Raw genomic sequence first — 27,963 nt, 5'->3', positions numbered from 1 at the left:
CATTTCAAAACTACATCAGCTGGTTCAGAGGACACTGCAATGACCGCCAGGGACGCCATGACTACATACATCCAGTGAAATCCCATTAATCCGGACATTTTCACTGAACAGAATTGTCCAGATTTACTCAAGTCATTGGCATGGAATGTTTTCATTATATACACCTGAAATAAGGTTACGCACCATAAAGTAGCATATTTTTTAAAAACATAAACTGTTAATTTTTCTTAGAAAACATGTTTGTTTACACAGTGTACTATTACCGAAATATAGAAATGTGTCTAATTATCTAATGTGTATTGTAACTGTTCCATAGCAGACGACACATTTACTTGCTTCATCAGCATCATGTGATCGATGTAAATATTCTACCATGAATTAACTAAAGTCATAAAAAAAAAAAATTGGGGTGTTCTTTAACTTCCTTTAAGTACATATTGTGACCATTTTAAGAAACTTCTACATATCAGCACATACATCAATGTCACATGGATATATTTTCAAAAGTGGGCTTTGACATGTTCCAAGATTATTGCAGGTGTGTGTGTGTGTGTGAGAGAGAGTGGTATATACCACACTAGGACAATGTATACCGACTCTGAACCAAAAGATCCTTGTTTCAACCTCTCAAAGCCGAGCACCAGGCAGGGTAACAACAAGTACCATCTATTAACGTCTTTTGGTATGACGTGGCCGGGGTTCGAACCCCTGACTGTCTCCAGGCAGATGTTCCATACTCCACACCACGGAGGTTGTCTAATGTCCAAAAAGATACAAGGACATTGAGATGTGAAAATTAAGAATGGGTGATGCTTAACTTTTTTTCAGGTGCATATTCAGTAATGAGTTTCGCTGAATTGTTTTTGTTTGTCATAGGCCAAAGTAAATAATGAAATAATTCAATTGCCACAATGTGCTTCGTCATTTTCAAATTGTTTTTTTTCAACTTTGGTAGGAAGATTGCCCAGTACAGCTGCTACCATTATCTGGAAACAAAGACTAAAGGGAGACAACTCATGGTGTCAGAACTACATCATCCAACATGCTTATTTCAAATCGAACCAATCATTTATCACTCATTCGAATCACTGTACATATTTACAAACATTTCAGCATATATCGCTCACATTTGCCTTAAAGCATTTTTTCAGTGCAAATGATTTCTAAGATATAAATAACGTCAATCATATTTTCTTACATGCAACAGTAAATCAATGCTAAGTTCATCAAGACACTGAAATGAATGTTAAACAGTTAAACATTTAATGGTGCCATGCCTAATGTACCTATATACACGAAGAAAATCACCCATGATTGACATATCCACGATTTTTACAAAAATTACTCAAATTCTGACCCTTGAAAATGCTCTTGATATTAAATGAGAAGTCTCTTCCTACAAGTTACAATAATTTCATACAAAAATATATCTTAAATAAATATGCACATGACAAGCTTTTGATAAACATTTGAACTATCTCCAGGATTTCAAAATAAACTAAGGTATACCTTTTATCACATAGCTAGTGACAGCTCTTTCCGTATTTCATTATCGGACATAAAATAGTGTAAGTTGTAGTGTCAGTAATAGAGATTAGTGAGTGAGTGAGTTGGGTTTAACGCTGCTTTTAACATTATTCCAGTCATATCGCGGCGTGTCAGCTTAATGTGGGAGGAAAGCTCGAAGTGATGCAGGTTTCAGACGTTTACCACTTCGGTGAAACCCAGGTGCACGGGTATGGTGCTGACAAACCTAGAAACATAATTGGGGCGAACCGGGATTCAAACCCACAATCATAGGCCCAAGGGACCCAACTCTGCACAGTAAATCACAGCGCCTTAGACGACTGGGCCACCTGTGCCCCCTAATAGAGATCACTAGCTAAGTGCGTTTCTATATCATGTTTGGAATAACAACTATATCAGCCGAACCATTGGCAAACTTACAACATATTTTGTTATTCCAAATATATTATATTTACAATATGGAAACACATTCGGTTAATAAAACGCATGAGGTTATAATCACTTTCTCAATCTAATGTCAACTAAATATAATCAAATTTATGACATATTTTCCTTCAAACTTTAGAAAAGACCTAAGAATAAAATGTTTGTGAGCCAGCACATTTGTCAAAAAGTGCCTGATGATTTGGTCTAGTCTTTTCAACAGAATCGCTCCACACAGGAAAACCCCTATTTAACTTTGAGCAAGCAAATTGCATCGATGTAAGGAGCTTAAAGAAGTTCCTGCTCGGGTACCTCATTTGCATATATACGGATCGTGATAAAGATAAGCAGATTGGCTTATCGCATCACCACATTATCCATATATGATAAATATATATTAATGAGTGAGTGAGTGAGTTGGGTTTAACGCCGCTTTTAACAGTATTCCAGTTATATCGCGGCGTGTCAGCTTAATGTGGGAGGAAAGCCCGAAGTGATGCAGGTCTCAGACGTTTACAACTTCGGTGAAACCCACGAGCACTGGTATGGTGCTGACAAACCTAGAAACATAATCGGGGCGAACCGGGATTCGAACCCACAATCATAGGTTTCTGGCGTGCCCGAGGGACGCAACTCTGCACAGCGAATCGCGGCGCCTTAGACGACTGGGCCACCCGTGCCCCCATATATATTAATGACCTGATGTAGTGTTACAATCTGTGTTTGTAATTTATTACAATAAATTAATCCTAAAGTGAAGAAAATATCTACAAAGATTACATAAAAACCTTTCCTAAAATGACAGATTGAATGCTGTTTCCTTGTACACACTTAGAGCATTGCTGGAAGGGTACCCTTGTCTATAGGCAATACATAGTACTCTCTGTAGCAATCATGAGCATAACAACTTGACAGTTTCATTTATTCATGATGAACAGTTCATCATTGACATTTTGTGAAAGATAAAAATCAAAATAAGGGTATATCCAGTACAAAATGTCAGAAAATTCAAATTAGGCCATTGCAAGATGGCCATTGCTAAATGCCCAAAAAGTATTTTTTAAAATGCATATATGTTTTTTAAATCGTAAAAATGTAGCAAATCGTTGGTAAATGAGACAGTGCCCTTGTAGAAGTACTTAGCGATGAACTACAAGTTTTTAGAAGAATCAAAAACATTAATCAAAATAAGCACGTTTGGTTTCACACGTTTTGGACAATATTTCAGTAATGTCATGGTGTGTCAGCTTGATGTGGGTCTTGCCTTGGACACTTGGCACCCTGGTGACAGCTACGAGCAGGGATTTGGTGCTGACAAACCAAGCATCTAACGTGTAATCAGTACAAATTTGGGATTCGAACCCGCGACAAAGGGATGCAGGAAATTCTGTCACCACCTATGCTCCATCAATACAAAAATAAACCACTCCAAGTCAATAATCTGTGAAATGTCAAAAGTAAGAACCCTGCAACTGACAAGCCTTCTGATTTCGTGTAGGAAATGATTAAAAGAATACATAACGGCAACGTTATTTGTCACGGTACAATCCCAATTAACGAGGTTACACTTTAGGCTTAAAAATATACTAGAATTGGTTCTCAGACAATGGTCTTCGAAAATATAGTGCGGGTGGGCAGTCACTTTTGTTTTGTTTTTTTGGGTGTTTTTTTTGTTTTGTTTTCTTTGGGGGGGGGTTGTTCAAACTAGTATGTAACCAAATAAGCACTTATGTAACCATATAAACAATTGTGTACAATCAACCTGAGAAAGGACCTCCCTACATAAATGTATTCCTTGATGAGTAAAGAACTTGAATACTGTATCTGACTACCGTTGGAATTGGAATATTTATGGAATAAAATAAATTAAAAAATGGAAATAAAAACAAAACGTGCGGTGGAGTTTATGATGCGGGCGGTGCCTGAGAACCAAGACTATTATTTTTTAGCCTTATGCATTTACTTTACAGTATGTTATACAGGCATGTAAATTATTATTTTACCCTTAGTCCTGCTAAGTAGATTTGATGATGTTTGTAGTCAGGATGAGAAAGGACTGAATCTGGTGAATGTTCCATTACAAGTGAAAATACTGAAATAATATAATTTACCCAACATTACACATTCATGAAGAATAAAGAACGAAGCATTTTTGCGTACTGACATACGAAATAATCATTTTTGGTTTTTTTAACGCAACACACAGCAGTATTGTGATGACTGCCTGTAAATTTTCAAGCCTTGACTAGAAAATCCAGTGATTGATATTATGAACAACGATCCACATTGTCAGTACGATGACACACAATCAACCAAGTGAATGACCTTTGGACGCCTCTTATGAACATTATAGGTTGCAGGGGACTTCTTGTAACCTGGATTCTACTTAAAGTTGTACATCTCTGAGTGTTTGAGTTGGGTTTAACGCCACTTTTAACAGTATTCCAATTATATCACGGCGTGTCAGCTTAATGTGGGAGGAAAGCCTGAAGTGATGCAGGTCTCAGACGTTTACCACTTCTGTGAAACCCACGAGCACGGGTATGGTGCTGACAAACCTAGAAACATAATCTGGGCGAACCAGGATTCTAACACACTATCAGGTTTCTGGCGTGCCCAAGGGATGCAACTCTGCACATCGAATTACGGCACCTTAGACGACTGGGCCACCCGTGCCCCCTCACCTTTGAAGGTTAATTAAACAGTCTGTGTAGTAAATGACTGGACAATTAATATACTGCCGACAGAATATGAGAGGACAATCTGGCTATAACACCTAGTAGTAGTATTGTCCCGAGTATCCCATTGGTCAGGCAACAATAAATTATTTATAAGTTATCCATTAATATTTTTCAAAAATATCAGGTGGGATATTTAATTTCCATTTCTGTGCTTCAATATGAGTCAATTAGTAAACCAAAACAAATATTTTCGTCAGAATATCAATACAGGATACAATTAAATAAAGTGATTATTTAATATGGAAATATATAAAAAGCAGCGCTTACTGTTTTCCAGGTGTAATTACATATATACAAGTTTTACGTAAATAGAGCACCTGTAGTAATATATATTGTACCTTAAAAAGTCAATAAATACATAATTTCTGGACCAGTCAATATGATTGAAAAGCTCTTGTGCCAAAGTTTGGGGCAATGAATGTGTGTGTAAATCTCCAAGTCGCTGTTATGTCAGAAAACATGTTGCATAAAGCAGAGCTGGGTCATTAAGTTATCACTAATATTGTACAATAAATAACATACACATCGCCTAAACAAAACAACACCCGCACACAGCGACGATCCAGTAACAGAATAAACCTTATTCAACAAAACAATTTGGTCCCAGGGGTCCATATTTCCCAGCAAATTTTATCCCGTGGAATGTAAGTTGATAGGGAAATCCAGGCCGCCATATAGCCATTGCGGGAATGATAACATACTATTTACAACATATATATGATATGCACAAATAATAAATAATTCCACTTTGGCCGATTTATGTTATGTCGTATGTAAGTGCACTTGAGTGCATTTTACTCCAAAATTTTGATATTTATGCTCATTTGGGGTTAGATAAAGCAGCCGCTGTGCCCAATTGAGCATATATATCACCAAAACGAACGACACACACTAAATGTCAAGCATACTGTCATAAGGTGTATATCTTAGTGTATCTTACTTATCCAGTTTTTTTTCTCGTATTAAGATGACAATTTATAAACATGGAATATGATTTTGAGAGTGAATGTAAATAATAGCTTGTCTCTTCTATCTACAAGCTCTACTACACAATTCAATACCGGTCCGCCTGTCCTGAATGATAGATGAGTATCCTCATTTGGGGCTCAATCACTGAGCAATATTGGACCAGAGGACAATTTTTTTCTCACATTTTGAGAACAGATTACAGTTTTTTTTTAAAAAAACCAAGTCCACCAATATATCAAATGGTCAACCCAAGGACCAGTCAGTTTTTAAAATAGGTGAGACAAATGCCAAGCATGGCATGCATAATAAGCTTAGTTAGAGCTTTTAACTAAATACACGACTTGACGTCATGGAATGGCATTTTAGAATAGAAATACTTGTGATATTTTCAAGTTAATCTAAGCAACAGCATGGTCATGAAGTAATATGACCAGTCCATTATCTTATTGAATGACCAATAATTCAGTTATATCGCGATGTGTCTTCATGTTGGAGCAAGGCCTACTGTGATCTGGGTCATGGTTGCATACACGCTGGTAGCAAAGGGAGGTAACTCTTCCCACTGTGTCTAGTGCGGCCATATCGTTTTGCAGAAGTTGCCTGTTTTCACAACTGCGATTACATGTTTTTCTTTTTTTTTGTTTCCCATAACAATGACCCCCTGCAGATGTACTCTTTTTTCTGTTTATTATTAGGTGTGGATGTGGTTGGGCGTGGGTGGGCGCGGATGGGTGTAGTGATGGGTTAGGGATGAGCTCAGAGCTCTATCCTGTTTATGAGTGTGTTTAAGGGAGCACTATCACAGCATACACAGAAGTCAGAACCAACTTCATGTCAACAATTAAGTCCAAACCAGAATCAGAAATATAGCAATGGTTCCTTCATTCTACCCTCATGTGCAAAATTCTAGCCTGAAATCCTATACTTTCGACATTATTTCATTGCAGCAAAAGCAGATCACCCGATCCTCATATGACTGGCATCGGTTGGGACCAATTCTAACCCCGAAACCCCACAGAGGGCAATGGTTAGTGAGACATGATGCACTTATTGAAAAAAATATGATAAAAAAATGATAAAAAAAATAATATCTTGTCAGCATGTTCAAAACCATATTGACAGTCATCAATATGCAAAATATCACCCTGTAAGCATGATTTTGAAAATGTCGTAACTTAATGACTTCACATACTGCAATGGATGTTCCTCAATGCACAGAACAATATCTAAATCAGATACACTTATCCTTCACCTTAAAAGAACAAGTCATATATAAAACATTTTCACATGACAAAAACTCCCCAAGTTGCTGAAGCATTCAAACATGAAAAAGGGAAGTATTTGAAAATCGAATCTAGAAAAACCGTAAAATACTTTTATCCCACATATTTATGATAATGTACATAGAAAAATAGGTAGCAGATGCTCAAACAAGGACATGTGCCATCAAATATAACATTTGATGATAAGAAATCCATGTTCTTGGTCTGTAGCTGAGGAGCAGTAGCCCCAACCATGGACTGAAGTATTGTTATGTGTCACCGCTTACTTTTCCCACTGAAATAGGATAGGATAGGATAGAATTTCCCCCTCCCTCAAAATTATTTTTTATACATATTTTTACATGTACATATGAAGCATTCCTTTTTTCAGCTGACTGGAATGTGGTTATGATGAAAAAAATATCATTGGATACCCCTAAGCAAACAGTCAATACATACGAAGTCTGGCTATGTAGAATTGTGAATGACTTATCTTGATTATAAACCAAGAATATGTTCACGCGGATCTCAAACAACATGGAATGCAGTGTCATACCAATGTGTTAGTAAAACAAAGGCTATTTGAGAAATTCAGCCACTTCCTTAAGTCAGTGTGATCTCCATGACAGAATCAATAATGTAACAATCATCTTCTCGTGATGAAAGATTCAGCAGTGGCATGTCAAGTCTGAAAAGGAGATCAGTGAATCACTTTCTAGAAGCCCATCGTGAACGAGGTCAAAGATCAAGGTCACACCAACAACTAGGTCATGACCTACAAGGCCATGAAGATTGTAAGGTCAAGGTCAAATGCTTGAAAGTTGCACCAACAATTCTTGGATATGCCTTCAAAGTCATTACACTTTAAGGTCACGTACCATACATGAAGGTCAATGTGTAAACACTCATCGTATCAAACTTTGCCCATGCGTAGCTACTCTTTGTCAGGATTTCCAGATTCCATACAATAGACAGTTCCATTAGTATTTGTCTTAATATTTTTATACAAATGTTTTACAAACATTTTGTCCTCTTCCAAGTCCTCTCATTGGCCACAGGTCGTCATCCAATCACACAATTTATACCGACCAGTCACCGATATACATATATATCCATGTTAGGTTATAAATGGGTATCCATACTGTTAAACATTCGGACTATTCTTCATGATGTTCGGAAATGCACATTAGGCAGAGTTATCTGCTCCTGTTCAGCGATGAGGTGAGGAAGTCAGCTTGAAAGTTCTGACCAATCACAGGCGAGATAAGATAAATTAATTGCATAGTGACCGAGGATACATGACTTCAGATGGTGAACTAGGGTTTGTCACGTATAATTCCTGTTGGTGCTTTTCTTTTCCACTGCCAGAGTTGTCTGTCAATGCCAGAACATGGCCGCATCTGTAGCTTCTTGCCGTCTATCGACACCTCGGCACATTTCTGTGTGTTCACGTGTAGAATTGTATTGTCCTGTAAAATAATCAAAGCATTTGAAGGATGTTGTTTTGTTTGTTGTTTAAAGCTGCACTCAACATTATCATAGCTATCTGACAGCCATCTGTAAATAATCAAGTTCGGACCAGACAATCCAGACAACCCCAATTTGGATAAGATGACATGCATCAACCAAGTCAGCAAGCCTGACCACCTGATCCCTTAGTCGCCGCTTACGACAAGCATGGGTTGCTGAAGACCTATTCTAACAGAAGCATTTGAAGGAATGACACACATATCATCTCTGAACATAAGACAATGAATAGTGGCATTTCCAAGGTTATGGAAGTTGATTATGTTTGAGGAGACATCTCTTGGCTTCTGCTAAAATCAAGTTTATTCTGAAATCAGATTTCATGCTGACAATGTCTCTGCTTCAGCCTTACCAGTATACAATATATCAGCTATATCATGTGGTAAAACCTCACTCACTTACTCACTCACCAAGCCACCGATCTACTGACTGACTGACTGACTGACTGACTGACTGACTGACTGGTTGACTGACTGGTTGACTGACTGACTGACTGACTGACTGACTCTACCATGTACAATGTGCTCACCTCTTTATACTGCCACTCCTGGTTGCCCTTCTGGCCGTGGCACGGGTAGATGATGACGTCATCGCCGCCGGAGTAGTCCAAGCAGCCGTCGTCACGTCGGACCTCGCCTCCCTTACTCATCATCCAGTACTGGAACACACATTATCTCATATCATTGACTGCTTCAGAATACCTGCTGACCCTTCGGCTGACTTGATTTCAATTACTGTTACCATATTCGACGTAATAAGTGCCCAGGCAACACTCAAAATTAGAAATAAGGGGCTCTTAATAGAATATTATTTTGGTGGTAAAAGAACTGTTTATATACGACATATATTTTTCCAGAATTTAATTGCCCATAATTAAGGGTGCATATAACACACGAGTGCGTATTATACACAAATAAATAAGTCTTGTGTACATTGATCAATCGGAAGGGATGCTAATTGGGATTGTTCATTAGCAAATATCGCCGTGGGCGCTTATTAGAGCGGGGCGTTTATTACGTCGAATACGGTAATCCTTGAATAAGTATGTGGGGTCTGTTTCAGAAGCTTTTAGAGCCACTGTCTATTCGAGGCCAGGGTTTAATTTTATCAGTGAGGCGTTTGCATCATGATATATCTCTCTTTTAAATTAATTGATTTTCCATCAAATGTTTGAGGTGTTTACCTCTGTCATTGTGCCCGTTGGGGTTCATTCAAGTTAGGGGTTTATTCAAGACAGGGGTTTATTCAATATAGAGGTTTAAACAAAGTTGGGATTAACTTAAAGTAAGGGTTACTTCTTTGCAATCATCTACTCATGGCAAAAGTTCACTCAAGGTAGGGGTTAATTCATGGCAAGGATTTATTATTATTATTTACATTATTCTAGGTACAGGTTAATTGAAAGCAGTTAATTACTCAAGGAAGCTAATTACCCAAGACAGGTAATTATTCAAGGTAGGTAATTATTCAAAGCAGGTAATTACTTAAGACAGGTAATTATTCAAGGTCGGTAATTATTCAAAGCAGATAATTACTAAGGTAGGTAATTATTCAAAGTAGGTAATTACACAAGACAAGTAATTACTCAAGGTAGGTAATTATTCAAAGCAGGTAATTACTAAGACAGGTAATTATTCAAAGCAGATAATTACTAAGACAGGTAATTATTCAAGGTAGGTAATTATTCAAAGCAGATAATTACTAAGAAAGGTACTTATTCAAGGTGGGTAATTATTCAAAGCAGGTAATTACTAAGACAGGTAGTTCTTCAAGGTAGGTAATTATTCAAAGCAGGTAATTACTCAAGAACAGTAATTATTCAAAGCAGGTAATTACTCAAGACAAGTAATTATTCAAGGAAGGGGTTTGTTCAATGGTTCATGGCAATGTACTGACCTGGTTGCCACCCTGGTTGTGACAGGGCCACATGTTGACGGCCTTGTGGTAGTTGTGGTGGTCCACGGGGCTGTCAATACACATCGGCTTGGCCTTACTCCTCACCTGAACATACACACACATGTCAGCAATCAGACAAACAGCACAACAAATACTGCATATTGTGTAGGTCTTACCAAGTATTGGAAACTTGAGGGAAGCATTTGAGGCAGTCGTTGCAAACGTTTCAGAATTGACTTCAATTGTTTTTTCATTTATGGTTGTTTTGTTGTTTAACGCCGCACTCAGCAATATTCCAGCTATATGACGGCGGTCTGTAAATAATCGAGTCTGGACCAGACAATCCAGTGATTAATATCATGAGCATTGATCCAGGCAATTGGGATCGATGACATGCATCAACCAAGTCAGCGAGCCTGACCACCCGATCCCGTTAGTCGCCTCTTACGACAAGCATAGTCGCCTTAGACCTATTCTACCCAGAATCTTCACATGATTATTTATTTATGGAGTTATGGAGTTGTGGAGTGTGCATATTGTAAAAATACAGGTAGCACAAAAACCGATGTGCACATTACTCTGTATAGATTCGGAACAACATGGATAACATACGGCCTGTGACGGCTGACAGACTTACCTCCCCTGAAGCCACAGCTTCACCCGGAACAAATAGATCCGGGTAGATATTTTTCACGAACCAATCAAAACTTTTACAGTTCAGTCTTTTCCTTAAAGCTCTCCTTTCTGTGACATCACCAAAATCTCCCTGAAACGTGGAGGAGGATGATGTAGATCCCGATACATAATTATAGATCAAGATATCTGCAGTTCCAATATTCATAAAATTAATATACAATCACTGCAAATTTGTTCAAACACAACTTTCAAATTTATATTCAGCATGGTCATACTTATATTTATACCAGAGCAGTTGAATGTTATTTTATGCCGCTGTCAGCAATGTTCCAGCGATATCAGAGCAGGCTGCACATAATAAGCCTGGACCAGACAAACCAGTGATTGACATCATGAGCATCATTCCATGCCGTACTCGCCCACTGACATCCAATCAGCCAAGTCACACACTGCAATCATCTATTCCTAACTGCTATTATTATTTGTTGTATTAGCACCATGCCCCAATAAGCATGTTAAGTTTCATGGACATTTGAAATAAGTTTGTTTTTACTACTCGATCTCTGACAACAAACTTAACTGTGTATGGTTGCAATCACCCCTTTGTCAAATTTTTGAAATTCCCTGTGCACATGTTATGGTGAATTCAGAGTTGTTTCTTATAAGCACATATCGAACTGGGGATCTATTCTCTCGGAATCAATGTTTGTTGTTTGTTTGTTGTTTAATGCCGCACTCAGCAATATTTCAGCTATATGACGGTAGTTTGTAAATAATCGAGTCTGGACCAGACAATCCAGTGACTGATGTCATGAGCATCTATCCACGCAATTGACATGCATCAACCAAGGCACCGAGCCTGACCACCCGATCCCGTTAGTCGCCTCTTACGACAAGCATAGTCGCCTTTCACGGCAAGCATGGGTTGCAGAAGACCTATTATACCCCGGATCTTCACAGGTCCATAGTTTAGGGCAAGCATGGGTTTCTGCAGACCCATTCTACCCCGGATCTTCATGGGTTTCGGAATCAATGACATAATGTATAACAATAAACACAAAAGCAATGTCCCCATTAACGTCAATAAATTATAAACATTTGAACATTTTTTACTCACCAAATCAAAATTAAATCTTTCATAATAATAATTTTTATATTCATCCATCCACACTTCTGCCAATCTGACAGAGTTCTTCTTCACGACGTTGACACCCGTCTTCCATTTGTACGGACTCCGTTTCCGGAATATATGTCCGACGTGAGAGCATGGTATGATCTCCAGAGAACCGCCACACATCCAGATCTGGAACACCAGCAGTTGAAAATTAGCAAGTAGACACTTTAAAAATGCATATTTGATCGTTTGTAATATTTGGCAGAATAGCCACACACACAAAATGAAGTCGTTCTGGGTATTTAGGCATGAGATAATCAAACACAACAATGGCGTTGTACGGGTTGAATCTCATTCTTGGTGTTTAGAGATGGACTTGAGGAGCACAAAACACATCTCTTCTGATTTCGAGTTAGAGCTGAGTTTTCATTTTGGTTCACTTTCCAAGTACTTGTCTTAACACAGACCATCTAGTCATCTCAAATTGATTAACATGTTCAGGACCTATATGTGTGAAATGTATACAAGAATGAAGATTTCCTCCATTTACCAAATAGAATATTTTCACACAATCATAACAGATTTTAATTTGTAAGCGTAGTACACACTATTCAAAATCATCATTAACATCATCACCTTTATCATCATCACCATCCTAATACAACATCCTTTTAATCATAAACATCATTGTTATCATTGATACAGTGTTCCCTCGCTATTGCGCTGTTCAATATTCCGCTAACTCGGTTATAGCGTGCAGTAAAGCATGGTTCCCAAAATTTGCTTACATTTTTAATAAACTCAAGTTTTTCAGTGACACGATGTTATCATTGATACCATATTCGCTATAACGAGGGCCCTAGGGGTGCTTAGAAAATGGAGAAAAAGGTGTACTTGTATACATACTCTGATGTGACTGAGGAACACTACTTGTATACGTACTCTGATCTGACAGAGGAACACTACTTGCATACGTACTCTGATCTGACTGAGGAACACTACTTGTATACATACTCTGATGTGACTGAGGAACACTACTTGTATACGTACTCTGATGTGACTGAGGAACACTACTTGTATACATACTCTGATCTGACTGAGGAACACTACTTGTATACATACTCTGATGTGACTGAGGAACACTACTTGTATACATACTCTGATCTGACAGAGGAACACTACTTGTATACGTACTCTGATCTGACTGAGGAACACTACTTGTATACATACTCTGATCTGACTGAGGAACACTACTTGTATACGTACTCTGATCTGACTGAGGAACACTACTTGTATACATACTCTGATCTGACTGAGGAACACTACTTGTATACGTACTCTGATCTGACAGAGGAACACTACTTGTATACATACTCTGATCTGACTGAGGAACACTACTTGTATACATACTCTGAATGACAGCTCTAAGTTCTCGCCACCCCATATATCCATGCCAGGATCATATGTGCCAAGATGCTCGAAATACTCCCGGCTGATTGCAAACAACCCTCCAGCCATAGTCGGCGACCTGCAACATCAACGGAGGATTAAAACAATGCACAAATATTCAGGGGGAAACGTTATACATGCCAAAATTCAATAGTACTCTGTTGATATGTTTCATTTATTGTTTATCGCCACACTCTGCAATATTTCAGTATATGATGGCAGTCTGTAAATATGTGGGTCTGGACCAGACAATCCAGTGATTGGTATTATGAACAACGATCCACATCGTCCAGGTACGATGACACACAATCAACCAAGTCACCGAACCAAACTACCTGATCCAGTTGTCGACATGTACGACAATCACAGGTGGCTGGGTAAGAATTCTAAACAAGAATCACCGTATAAGGAAAAGGATTCTGTTACTTTTTATATTAAAAGTTAAAAGTCAATTATGAATAAGTAATTAACAAAACATTCATCAAAATAAAATATATTGCTTTTTATATAACTACTCAAGGACAAACAGAAGCATGGCAAATTTCATCAGATTTCATCCATCACAAGGAATAACAGAGAAAACATTTCAACAGTACCACAGATGACAGTTATTATCTATTAAAATGTTGATTAATGATATGTTCTAATGTGTGCACTAAATTTATATATTTGTTCAAGAAAAATTCTTAACCTACCACTAAAATTGTCAATTTTACATTATAACATTCATCCTTGTTTACCTAGGGTATTAAATCTCCATTCTATTACGATAAATACCTTTGACCCATTCGCCACCAAATTCTAAAGGCATGATGCTAAAAATAGCCATCCAATCAATTGATCCCCATTAGCGAGAGACATTTTGTGCTAAGTTTGTGATAGGAGGGATGTAGATGGTGACATCACATCAACTTATGATGAGGGAATGGAGTCAGGATATTTACTGCTAGAATAACACAATGGAGACACAAGAGGATAATTCAGAATGAAAGTTTATTCTCCCCCATACCCATCCCCTCAAACACCTCCACCAGGCACAGCACACTTTTATAGCAACAGGGTTTTGCAAATTGTGGAAAACAAATCTGTTTTGTCAGTGAAGAGAAAAACTTGACCAGAGGTTCGAGACTAGTAGCTTTTCAATAGGACTATTGTTTTCTTAAATCACCTTTTTTTCATCAATGTAATAATATCATGGGTAACCATGGTAACTACCTCGTTCGTTTATTCAAATTGTAATCAACTATTGTCTTTGTGAAGCTTACCATTGTATCAGTATTATGGCCAAATGCTACCAAACCATTAAATCTATCTTATGATTGCAAACACTTTTGAGAGTGAGTGAGTGAGTTGGGTCGCAACGCCCCTTTTAACAGTATTCCAGTTATATCACGGCGTGTCAGCTTAATGTGGGAGGAAAGCCTGAAGTGATGCAGGTCTCAGACGTTTACCACTTCATCAAAACCCACGAGCACGGGTATGGTGCTGACAAACCTAGAAACATAATCGGGGCGAACCGGGATTCGAACCCACAATCATAGGTTTCTGGCATGCCCAAGGGACGCAACTCTGCACAGCGAATCGCGGCGCCTAAGACGACTGGGCTACCCGTGCCCCCCAAAACACTTTTGGAGTCAATTCAACTCGAATTTTCAAAATGAAATGCTTGGCAAAGTATGAAGAGAACATTTGAATAGCATGAGCAAAATCTGGTGGTAGAGGTCAAACAAAGGTCAAACAAAGGTCAGAAGGTCAAAGCAAGGAAAAGGTCACCTATCCCAGCCACTGGCGAATGAAACGAACGCACTGCAGGCCCTATACCCACAATGGGATAGACTAACCTAATCGGTGACACATTGCTGGTCCTATTAGCGAGCATATATTTGGGGGCAGGCATCCAGTTGAAGGTTAGCGTCCAATCAAATTTGCCAACATGAATTTGACTTTCTTCAAACCAGAAATAACTGAAATTATCATCGTTTATGTTGTCGATGACGGGGCACACCACGTGGTGTGGATCTTCGGCAATTCTGGCGATTAGCGGTTCTAACCAGCCTGTAGATAGACAGTGAAGGGCTGAGATAGCAAGATAGCAAACTTAACTCGTTTAAGGTTCAGGGCAAAACACAAAGGGGAAATAAAATAAAAAATAAATTAAGAAAGATCAGTCTTCATTGTGCAGTTTTAGAAACCTGGAAGAAATTTGGAAATACTGATCAATAAACAAACAAAATTATGTTACAACTGCAGGAATAGAAAGTAAAAACTTGAATGCAATGCATTGAAAGAAAATCGTCATTATTTTGTAAAGTGCACTGCTGCCAGTATATTAGATGCCTCTAAAACCTGAAAATTGCAAATTCTGTGTTTCTATTGAATTTCCAAATTACTGAATGAAATATGTGTAACATGACTGCCCATAAATGCACATTTTAGTTTTGACCTACTTGTTATTCTTTTGTAGAATCACTCAAAATTACAAAATTCTCAAAATAAAATCCATAATATTTTTCAGCTGGCACTTTCAAAACATGCAACAGTGATAAAGAACTAGAATACTTCATGCTCTGTTATAACCAGTGATAGGTATTGTTTCATATTGTAGCCGGCTGTGAAAAGAGCTAGTCTGTCTTGCCAAAACGTAAAAACTATCCCTTACAATGTATGTCTGGTACACAACAGTTGGTAGCAGAATTTGAATTTTGAATTTAATTTAAAATAGTCAAATTAAAATCCCCATTATGATCCAATATTCGAGGAACTCTACTCTTGTCAGTCTGCGCAAAACTTTTAAGTCTACAAATCCAGACTTGACTCTTAGCATCATTCTATGTAGACTTTAGTGTTACTGAGATGGATAATTATATCAGCTGAGCTTACTAGATGGAACAGACATTTTCTGGATTTGTGCTTTGAAGTGAGGGTGTGAGTGGGTTTAACGCTGCTTTTAACAGTATTCCAGTTATATCAAGGCATGTCAGCTTAATGTGGAAGGAAAGTCCCAAGTGATGCAGGTCTCAGACCATTACCACTTCGGTGAAATCCACGAGCACAGGTATGGTGCTGACAAACCTAGAAACATAATCGGGGCGAACCGAGATTCGAACCCACAATCATAGGTTTCTGGCATACCCAAGGGACGCAACTCTGCACAGCAAATCGCGGAACCTTAGACGACTGGGCCATTCTTGCCCCCATGCTTTGGACTAGTCGCTAAAATCGGAGACTAAAGAGAAACTAAAAAAATTACTATATGATAAAGATCAGTTATGTTTGCCCTAAAGTATATATGTGAAATGATGTGATGAGAGGATCTGTGTTCGTATTACCACCTGGCTACAACATGAGGTGTAGCTGAAGGGTGTGTTCGAGGGAGTGTCTCAGTGAGTGAGGGCCAAGTTGCCCCCTTCCACCGAGGACCATAATTTCTACAAGCAAAGCAGAAATACTTCTTGACACACAAGGAAGAGCTTGGACATCACTCGATAGGAAGAACAAGTCTTGAAGAAACTCGTCTTAAAATATACATTTCTTGTCATTGAATATATGCAGGTCATCTTAAGGAATGCCGATGCAGATCCAATCAAAATGACTATAAATTTAATATTTCCATTTCCTTATTGGAATATTTTCAAAATCATTTTTTACGTTTTCCATATTCTGTTATTCGTGTCTGCATTTCAAACATACAACTTTTATTTCCAATGTATATTTTAATTGAATACAGAGGTCAAGGTCAAAGTGAACAAAGGTCAAAGGTCAACAGAATTTGAGCAACTTGCCACAAGGGGTCAATGTCGGACTTCCTGCCTTTGGTGATATAACTGGGGGGCATCATCCAATTAAATGTCAAGGTCCAGTCAAATTTGCATACTTGGACCTGATTGGCTGGAAACCATTGCAACGCCAATGTGTCATCTTGTATGTTGTCTATTACTGGGCAAACAACATGACGCTTGTCGGCAGCAATTCTATCAAGAAGTGGTTCTAGCCAGCCTGTGCAAGAGATGACCAACATTACTCCAGACCAAGCTGCAAATTTCCTGCCTGAACTAGTTTAAACTGCAATCTAATGAGTTTGGCCTGGATCAGGCAAATATTACTCAGAAGTAAACCGGAACGGTTAGGAAGTTGTTACACAGCAAATCTCTGTTCAAATAGTTTGATGTCTGTTCAGGAAACAAGTTATTTCAAGACTCAACACTCAATGATGACCAAATCATCACAGAAAATATTAACCTTCTCCAACAGGAGAGGGTCACAAGGGAGGTAACTAAACAACTTCTATCTGCATCCTTGATTACATTGTCAATACTGCGCAGGTTGTGCATGCACTACATCCCTCCATCACCCATGAATACATACGGTCACTTTGCGGTGTGGTGCTGACGTGGGTCAGTTTTAGTCAACTGATGAAATAGGCCCATTCATAACTTACTGGTGTCAAAGGATAATCCTCTAGGTATGAACATTCCATGAACTCTACCACTGCCCCATATTGAGGCAGAGGTAGAGCAGAATAATGCAAGGCTATGGCACATGTTGCATAAGATTCATTGCCATTTTTGTGATCTTTTCTGAGGATTCATTGGTCTTAGCACTCTCTGGTTTGTTGTAAGGCTGGGATGGGAAACTTGGGTACTCGGGTCGGGTGGGTACTGAGAAGGACCCGGGTACCCACAGGACTACCCGGACCCGTGGTTGGTCATGTGATATATGTTTAATGACAAAAATGATCTTGAACTATATCGTTACACCACAAGTCACTAATGTTGGCATTTCTTTCTGACTGTGCACGTTTATATATATAAATAACGACAAAACTTCAGTCAATGTCAGTGTATGCACGACCAGATCCTTTTATACGTGTATCTAAATACATTTTGTCCAGGGCTACAGTCAAACAATTCCCAGTCGGACATTTTGTACCTATCTCTTGAGACCTACAGCGGATACCCGAGTAGGGTCAGGTAATAGGGGGGTGGGTACCCGAGTAGGGTCAGGTAATAGGGGGGTGGGTACCCGGGTAGGGTCAGGTAATAGGGGGGTGGGTACCCGGGTAGGGTCAGGTAATAGGGGGGTGGGTACCTGAGTAGGGTCAGGTAATAGGGGGGTGGGTACCCGAGTAGGGTCAGGTAATAGGGGGGTGGGTACCCGGGTAGGGTCTGGTAATAGGGGGGTTGGTACCCGGGTAGGGTCAGGTAATAGGGGGGTGGGTACCTGAGTAGGGTCAGGTAATAGGGGGGTGGGTACCCGGGTAGGGTCTGGTAATAGGGGAGTGGGTACCCGGGTAGGGTCAGGTAATAGGGGAGTGGGTACCCGGGTAGGGTCAGGTAAAAGGGGTGTGTGTACCCGGGTATGGTCTGGTAATAGGGGAGTGGGTACCCGGGTAGGGTCAGGTAATAGGGGAGTGGGTACCCGGGTAGGGTCAGGTAATAGGGGTTGGGGGTGGTGGTGGTACCCGGGTAGGGTCAGGTAATAGGGGGGTGGGTACCCAGGTATGGTCTGGTAATAGGGGAGTGGGTACCCGGGTAGGGTCAGGTAATAGGGGAGTGGGTACCCGGGTAGGGTCAGGTAATAGGGGGATGGGTACCCGTGTAGGGTCAGGTAATAGGGGTTGGGGGTGGTGGTGGTACCCGGGTAGGGTCAGGTAATAGGGGGGTGGGTACCCAGGTAGTAAATTTGGACTCGTCCCAGCACTAGTTTGTTGGCAAAAAATAGTGACTACACTACATATTGACCGTATGTATTCACTCGTATTCCATTGCTATAGAAATAAATATTGGATTGAACTGATCATTAGTATATGATTCTTACACAAATGGCCATTTTCAGGTGGAAAAATAGTTGGCACAAACAAAATCATTCTGTGCCTTAAACATTATCTTAATAATATTTTTACACAACATAATGCTTGGAACTTGTTTGTTCATAGATAAAGTGTTTTCCAAACCAAAACATAAAACCAATACATATTTTCCACACAGTCTGCAGGATCAATACTTTACTCAACTGATGAGAAAACATTTTTCAAACTGTCAATGGCCATTTGTTATATAGTCAAGTGGATTAAATGAACCCAAAATATAAAGATATTATATACACTCAAAAATATTATAGTTTGGAACTAATAATTCTTAAAAAGATATTGACTCATTAGATTAACTATTAAATGTAAGAAATTTCAGCTAATATTGACACAAGCTATGCTTGTGTAACAGTATTAAAGTCTAACGGTTGAGTGTATATAACAATCTATATCGTGTCATGCAGCATTAGTAATCTACAAAATAAATGAAGAGGTTAATCAAGGGGAGATAACAAAAAACAACTAGACTGAAAAAGGGGAAACTAGTGCAATAATTAGGCGTTATGTTCCATACAGTAAGTCACCATGTTTAAACCACAGAAGTGTGCGCTCGGCATTGTGTTACTGGGTGTGCTTCTCAGCGTGCTTGCAATGGCTTCATATTGTACGCTCAATACGCTTGTATACGCTTATTACTTTAATGTTTGGTAATCAAATAAACATAAACTACTCCCCATCTGATAGGGACATTTCTGTATACAAAGAAATAACAGAGTTGTCCATGTCAAAAATTGAGTAGTAAATATAAAATATGAAAATTATTAAAAAAATATAAATATTTAAACCGTATATATTATACTGACTTTTGAAAAAAATGTGTTTCAGTGAGCTTCAAATAAATCACTGAAAATAAGTTATATCTAAATTTCTTTGGACTGGACTGTTTTTGAAACATAGTTTTCAGTCAAACATCAAAACTTTATATACTCATAAATATATTGGATTAGTAAATTGAAATAAACACAAGACTGATTTGTTTCATGACTTACAAGTTTGGAAAGGTTAGTTAAACATGTTAGAGAGGTTAGAGAGGTTACACATTAACACAACACCTGTACACACAGATACAACAAAAGCTGGCATTGGTCAGATTCACATGAAGGAAATATAAGAAGCATAGTGATTGGCTGATGAAGTCAAAGACTATACAGAGAGCCACTCAAGCAATGTAAGTAAGACAAGCCAATATTTATAAAAAAAAGATTGAATTGACTGTGAAGCTGAGAAACACTGTTCTATGATATACAGAGTGTATGAAAGAAAGGTGAGTGAGTGAGTTGGGTTTAACGCCGCTTTTAACAGTATTCCAGTTATATCACGGCGTGTCAGCTTAATGTGGGAGGAAAGCCCGAAGTGATGCAGGTCTCGGACGTTTACCACTTCGGTGAAACCCACAAGCACGGGTATGGTGCTGACAAACCTAGAAACATAATCGGGGCGAACCGGAATTCGAACCCACAATCATAGGTTTCTGGTGTGCCCAAGGGACGCAACTCTGCACACTGAATTGCGGCGCCTTAGATGACTGGGCCACCCCGTGCCCCCGAACTGACTGTAAAGCTGAGAAAAACTGTTCTACGATATACAGTGTGTATGAAAGAAAGGGAAACAGATGGAATTAGAACGCCAACACTGTCAATATTTTGGTTAAGAATAATATTAACTTATGACCTTAAGTGACATAAGGACATTTATCATGGTGCAACTATGTTCTCATTGGCAATAACACAGCACTATCACTGTATTGGACAGTTTGAAAATGTTTACATTGTAAACCTATTGAGATTCAAACCCAGACCTTCAGCATTGCGAGTGAACACCTAAGCTACCCCACCACCCCAATGGCATTAAGAGAAAGAGTGTACACATCTTTTTATCCTCTGTGCTGGTTTCAATTAAGCTATATTCCAGCTAACTTGGGGTCTTCAGAGTGTGGAGATAATGTATTCACTGTAAAAAGGGTGCTTAAGAAATTTGCTGGGCGCTAATTATAACTATATACAAGTTACATCTATTTTTAGAGATCGAGAGGTAAAGTACAAACATACTTCAAACATGGATGAAACTAAAACCTTTTTGACAATAGTTACCAGGAAATTATATATCCTTGTGTTTTCTGTACAAATATATAAGACGGACTATTATGTAAATATATGGGCTTTGTAAGGGGAATTAATTAGGAGATAAACATACTGTGTTTTCAATGCAGAGCTAGGTTACCTGTAGATTTAACCACGCTAAATTGAATTTGGAAACGAACGAATCAATAAAAAGGTTATAATCAATTAAAAGTGGTTATAATTATTAAAAAAGTGGTTATAATCAATAAAAAGTGGTTATAAACAATAAAAAAAGTGGTTATAATCAATAAAAAGTGGTTATAATCAATAAAAAAAAGTGGTTATGATCAATAAAAAGTGGTTATAATCAATTAAAAAGGTGGTTATTATATATGAGAAATTGGTCATAATCAATAAAGGAGCTGTTATCCAAAACAGTTATGGTAATGGTGATATTGTGTGGGTGTTTATACTGATATACCCACTTTGAGTCTGAACATACACCAGGACTGCCAGCTACTTGTAACCCACCCCAAAACAAATGCGACTCTCTCCTTCACGCTGTTACACATGTGTGTATACCTTCATTTTCCTGTTTATTTTAGGAAAATAGAACGTGACCTTGACAGTGACAGATTTTAGGAAGTGCTTAGTACATTATTTTTCAGTTGGTCACAAATATTAATAAACATGTAATATGAAATTTTACAAAAAGTGCCATCCTACATATGATCTGATATGCCTATTTGTAATCAACCGATGTATAGAACTCTCTAATCAATAACATTCAAACAAATACATTCGAGTTGGAGAATAAGGGGAGATAACTCCAAGATGGGTTCCCAGCACCATAACAGATGGAGAAGAGTGAGTGAGTGAGTGAGTGAGTGGGTTTTACTCCACTTTTGGCGATATTTCAGCAATATCACGACAGGGGATAACAGAAATGGGCTTCACAGATGTGGGAAATCGAACCTGGGTCTTTGGAGTGACGAGCGAACACATTCACCACTAAGCTACCCCACCACCCCAGATGGAAAAGAAATTCATGCTATCTGCCATGGCTTCTGTTGGTAAGTAAAATCTTATTTATTTACCTTGAAAAGTAAAAGGTAAACAAATAAAAAATGTCAAATCTGTTGCTATGGTGACTGACTGTTACCTGACAGGTAATATATCGTTAGCTCTGCGCGTTCTCTCATATTCGGGGATGCTGTGCCACGTGAACTGCAAATTCCAGTCAAAGCCTCCAATACTAGTCGCCTTAGCACTGCCATATTGATATTTAAATGAATCGTCTTCAATGACGTCAATGACAGGACAAACGACAATGGATTTATTTTCTGCAATACGATCCAACATTGGTTCCAGCCATCCTAAAAACAAACAACCATATAAATATGATAAAATATGTACACAGTGTATATACATACATATATAAAATATACAATTTGATGGAAGAGTGTTAATAGGATTTATCATCCAAAACTGGTTCCCACAGGAGATATGCTTGGATGAGATCAAGCGTTATCTACACTGTAGATATCGCTGCAATGAAATTACATCACAATGCTTTGCAGACCATTGTGACGTCACTGGTTACCATGACGTCACAATCAAATGACATCACTAATGGCTCTGCTACTGAAGCTGTTAGCAGTACTTTTTTCACTAAAGACACTGCTAATTACTTTCTACAAATTGAAAAAGTTGGAAGAATGATGTTGGATGATAAATAAAATATCGCCCTCGTGTCTTTTGATATCAAATATATCAACACTCGTTGATAAAAGTGGCAAAAATCCTTGGCAAGCCTCGGAATTTTTCCACTTTTATCAACTCGTGTTGATATATTTGATATCAAAAGACACTTGGGTGAGATTCTCTATATCTTATCACATTTACATAACATCTTTTTAAATACCTACATATGAGATATTTAAATATGGGTTGTGTGCATGTTTTTTGTTTATCACTGCACTCAACAACATTCAAGCCACATGACGACGTGCTGTAACTAATCGAGTCTGGACCAGACAATCGACTGACTATTTCTGTAATATCACAGCATCGTATCAAATCTAGCCGACAAACCAATGACTGACATCATGAGCAAAGATCCACAATATCGCTACGAGGTACATCAACAGCCGATGGCATGTATTAACCAAGTCAGCAAGCCTGACTACCTGATCCCGTTAGTCGCCTCTTACGACAAGCACATTCGCCTTTTAATGCAAGCATTGGTTGCTGAAGAGCTCTTCTACCCCATATCTTCATGGGTTTTCAAAAATGAATAAATCCAACAATTTATTTTATTTAATCAAATTTTATGTATTGTGGAAAGAACGATCTAACCAAATGCCTACAGAGCAATGTGCACTCACAATGCTTGAAGTACGTATCATATAAGCTATGCTATTGATATTGTACACTACACACAATGAGTGAGTTAGTTGGGTTTAACGCCGCGTTTAACAATATTCCAGTTATATCACGGTGTGTCAGCTTAATGTGGGAGGAAAGCCCAAAGTGATGCAGGTCTCGGACGTTTACCACTTCGGTGAAATCCACGAGCACGGGTATGGTGCTGACAAACCTAGAAACATAATCGGGGCGAACCGGGATTCGAACCCACTTGGTTTCTGGCGTGCCCAAGGGACACAACTCTGCACAGCGAATCTCGGCGCCTTAGACGTCTGGGCCACCCATGCCCCCACACACAATGAAGATTACTGGGCCAAAACTAACAAATTCATAAAGTGCCCATTTCATGATTGTGTCAACCAATTCTAATCATTGAACCGTTTTGATTTGGTGTCAAAATTCAATCTTGATATATCTTACCTTCAGTGCATTCACAATGTGAATCTAGAAAGGTCACAACATCGCCTGTTGCTGCAGCAAATCCGAGAAGTCGGGCTCGTATCAAGCCTTCTCTCTCCTTGGTCCGAACAATCTTTACTATCTTTAACTTATTCATGTAATCTTCTAACGGCTTTTTTAGATGGTCTGCAAAGAGAAATGGGAAATCCATCGCCTTTACACAGATGAAATCTGACACATGAAAAGTGATGTCGGGATGGAGAGGTCAAAACTGAATGAAGCACACATAAAAGACTCATGAAGTTTAGGGGCACGCCATTACCTCAGATCAGATATTTTTTGCAGCTTGTTTTTTCGGAAGCGAGTCGACTCTAACATCACATTCTACCATGAATTTGGAAAATGCTTGATTCCGACTTGTTAATCAGAGGTTTTAAATCACAATAACCACCACTGATTGAAACAGCTGATATGATGGCCACATGTATCTACATAAGTGAGTGAGTGAGTATGGTTTTATGCCGCTTTTAGCAATATTCGAGCAATATCACAGCGGGGGACACCAGAAATGGGCTTCACACATTGTACCCATGTCGGGAATTGAAACCGGGTCTTCTGCGTGACAAGCGAACGCTTTAACCACTAGGCTACCCGACGGCCACATGTATCTACATAAAGAAAACCCAATATGTTGATCACATAATTTTGCAATATTCCTGATTTCTAGGTCTGTATCCACTGGGGAATCAAATACAGATCTTCAGACAAGTCAAGCGAACGATTTAACCTGCAGGTTACAATAATTTTGTTGTTGAAACTGCCAAGATAATGCAAAAAGAGTTGTTTGTTTTTTAAAAATATGCTTGAACATATTTTAGTTTGTATTTTTATTTCAAAAATTTGAACTTTTATTAAAACTCCATTTTTAAGAAAATATTTCACTTGATTCTTAAAATTTATAAGATTCTTTATTTAACATACAGTGCCATATATATATATAAAAAACTTACCCATGTCGGAGTAATCATCTACAAGAACTATTTCCTTCAGCAGATGTGTTGGAGACCGGTCTATGACTGAGTGAACTGTTCTCAATAGGACTGTCCACGCCTCATTGTGGAAGCAGATTACTACGCTGGAGTCAGGAAGAGTATCTCGGTATGTCAGATCCCTACACCTGGAACACAATAGTCACTGAGTGAGTGAGTGAGTGAGTGAGTGAGTGAGTGGTAGTTTCTTAATATTTTATTAAGTGCAACAAGTCAATCATTATGCAAGTGATGTTGTCATAATAAAATAAAAAAACTTAAATGTAAAAAAAATCCCTTTTGCTGTATCACTTATATTTCAAGTAAAAATATCAAACAAAACATCACTTACACAGCTTAATGATATCATTTATAACACAATTTATTTAATTGTGTGACTTGAAGTAAGGCAAAGTACTGGCATTATCAAGTTAGGCATATGTCTGGCACCAAACACTGGCATTATTAAGTAAAGCATATGTCTGGCACAAAGTACTAGCATTATTAAGTAAGGCATATGTCCGGCACCAAGTACTGGCATTATTAAGTAAGGCATATGTCTGGCACAAAGTACTGGCATTATTAAGTAAGGCATATGTCCAGCACCACGTACTGGCATTATTAAGTAAGGCATATGTCTGGCACCAAGTACTGGCATTATTAAGTAAGGCATATGTCCGGCACCACGTACTGGCATTATTAAGTAAGGCATATGTCCAGCACCAAGTACTGGCATTATTAAGTAAGGCATATGTCTGGCACAAAGTACTGGCATTATTAAGTAAGGCATATGTTTGACACTATTTACAGGCATTATTAAGTAAGGCATATGTCCAGCACCAAGTACTGGCATTATTAAGTAAGGCATATGTCTGGCACAAAGTACTGGCATTATTAAGTAAGGCATATGTTTGACACTATTTACAGGCATTATTAAATAAGGCATATGTCCGGCACCAAGTACTGGCATTATTAAGTAAGGCATATGTCCGACACTATGGACAGGCGCCTGGAATTCTACAAGGGACTGATTACGTTGACCAATCAGGCCAAGTTTCAGCCTCATTACACAAGCAACTGGGGCCATCATGTCGTAAATGGGAAAAGTTAATGAAGTCAAACAGATGCTGGATGGCATGAAATGACTAAAGCACTTAATCTCCTTTGCCCCAGGTGAGCTAACCATTAATCCTCACATTACAAGATCAGCCATGACAAAAGATTTGATATGAAAATGTCTTTTCAACCAGATGATTCCGAAAGTGTATTATTATTAATATGATAATAATGATGATGATGAAAACAACACCTATGATAATGATAATGATGATGATGATGATGATGATCTATTTGGACAACAGAAGACACACAGTGCTAAAATAAATGTCTACATCTGAACATATCCTTGAATGAACATTCTATCTGTCCTGTCTCTCCCCCCACCTGAGCTGTTCTATCTGTCCTGACACTCCCCCCACCTGAGCTGTTCTATCTGTCCTGACACTCCCCCCACCTAAGCTGTTCTATCTGTCCTGACGCTCCCCCACCTGAGCTGTTCTATCTGTTCTGACACTTCCCCACCTGAGCTGTTCTATCTGTCCTGACACTCCCCCCACCTGAGCTGTTCTATCTGTCCTGACACTCCCCCCACCTGAGCTGTTCTATCTGTCCTGACACTCCCCCCACCTGAGCTGTTCTATCTGTCCTGACACTCCCCCCACCTGAGCTGTTCTATCTGTTCTGACACTTCCCCACCTGAGCTGTTCTATCTGTCCTGACACTCCCCCCACCTGAGCTGTTCTATCTGTCCTGACACTCCCCCCACCTGAGCTGTTCTATCTGTCCTGTCTCTCCCCTCAACTGAGCTGTTCTATCTGTCCTGACACTCCCCCACCTGAGCTGTTCTATCTGTCCTGACACTCCCCCCACCTGAGCTGTTCTATCTGTCCTGACACTCCCCCACCTGAGCTGTTCTATCTGTCCTGACACTCTTGGTTAGACAGTCAACTGAACGTCCCCCTGTTGTTAATTTCACGACTGTCACTAGCATGTATATTCAATCCAAGTTTGGACGATTGATGTCTTCAACAAGTCTTAAACACTTCGGGACTACGGACAAATCTGTCCCCCAATCCCATCAAATAATTTTTGAATCAATAATAATCAATTAAATCCAAAAAGCAGTGGGACTGTAAGGCCAGACGTAGGTCGAAGATGAAGAAACTCGTTCTTAAGTTCATCGAAGTCTAACCCTAGGTACTCACATTGGGGATGCTTTTCCATTTTTGAAGAAATCATGAATTATTTATCCGACAGCTGAGCATGAAATTTCCCAAAGGAAATGAACATTTCTGTTCCAAATTGATGCCCTGATTTCAACTCCAACACCCTTCCTACCAAGACCGGTCTTGGTGCCTTTGTCCATTTTCTAATGAATATAAATTGATTTATATAGTTGTGAATTTGCATGAAACCCCTTTGAAGTTCTTAAAGCACTTTCAGGACGACTGACTTTTCATCTATAGACAAATTATGACATCAAACATTCTCGTATCAGCAATAATTTTGACAAATGGAGCTTTGTCATGAAAAAGACAGCCAAAGAGTATCTGAAATGTCTGCAATTCTAGTGAAAG

The 27,963-nt window shown here is 38.8% G+C and overlaps 1 protein-coding gene across 7 annotated transcripts in view; it reads right to left on the bottom strand.

Annotated features, from left to right (window-relative positions):
- Positions 1-1,833: 1,833 nt before the first annotated feature.
- Positions 1,834-27,963, bottom strand: part of LOC139465005 (polypeptide N-acetylgalactosaminyltransferase 5-like) — a 359,393-nt gene continuing 333,263 nt past the window's right edge. For all 7 annotated transcript variants that reach the window (XM_071246666.1, XM_071246665.1, XM_071246668.1 and 4 more), the window contains 9 exons: positions 25,310-25,476; positions 24,321-24,485; positions 22,636-22,849; positions 13,506-13,623; positions 12,099-12,284; positions 10,983-11,111; positions 10,346-10,450; positions 8,979-9,107; positions 1,834-8,391 (listed from right to left, as the gene is read on the bottom strand). In XM_071246666.1, the coding sequence (XP_071102767.1) occupies positions 8,239-8,391; positions 8,979-9,107; positions 10,346-10,450; positions 10,983-11,111; positions 12,099-12,284; positions 13,506-13,623; positions 22,636-22,849; positions 24,321-24,485; positions 25,310-25,476 (1,366 nt within the window). In that variant the 3' untranslated portion in view covers positions 1,834-8,238. The remainder of the gene's footprint in view (positions 8,392-8,978; positions 9,108-10,345; positions 10,451-10,982; positions 11,112-12,098; positions 12,285-13,505; positions 13,624-22,635; positions 22,850-24,320; positions 24,486-25,309; positions 25,477-27,963) is intronic.

This window comes from Haliotis cracherodii, unplaced genomic scaffold (genome assembly GCF_022045235.1).
Source record: "Haliotis cracherodii isolate W230 unplaced genomic scaffold, xgHalCrac1.p SCAF_17, whole genome shotgun sequence".
NCBI lineage: Eukaryota > Metazoa > Mollusca > Gastropoda > Lepetellida > Haliotidae > Haliotis > Haliotis cracherodii.
Note: the sequence above shows the minus strand (reverse complement) of the source record. Positions and strands in the feature narration are given on the sequence as shown.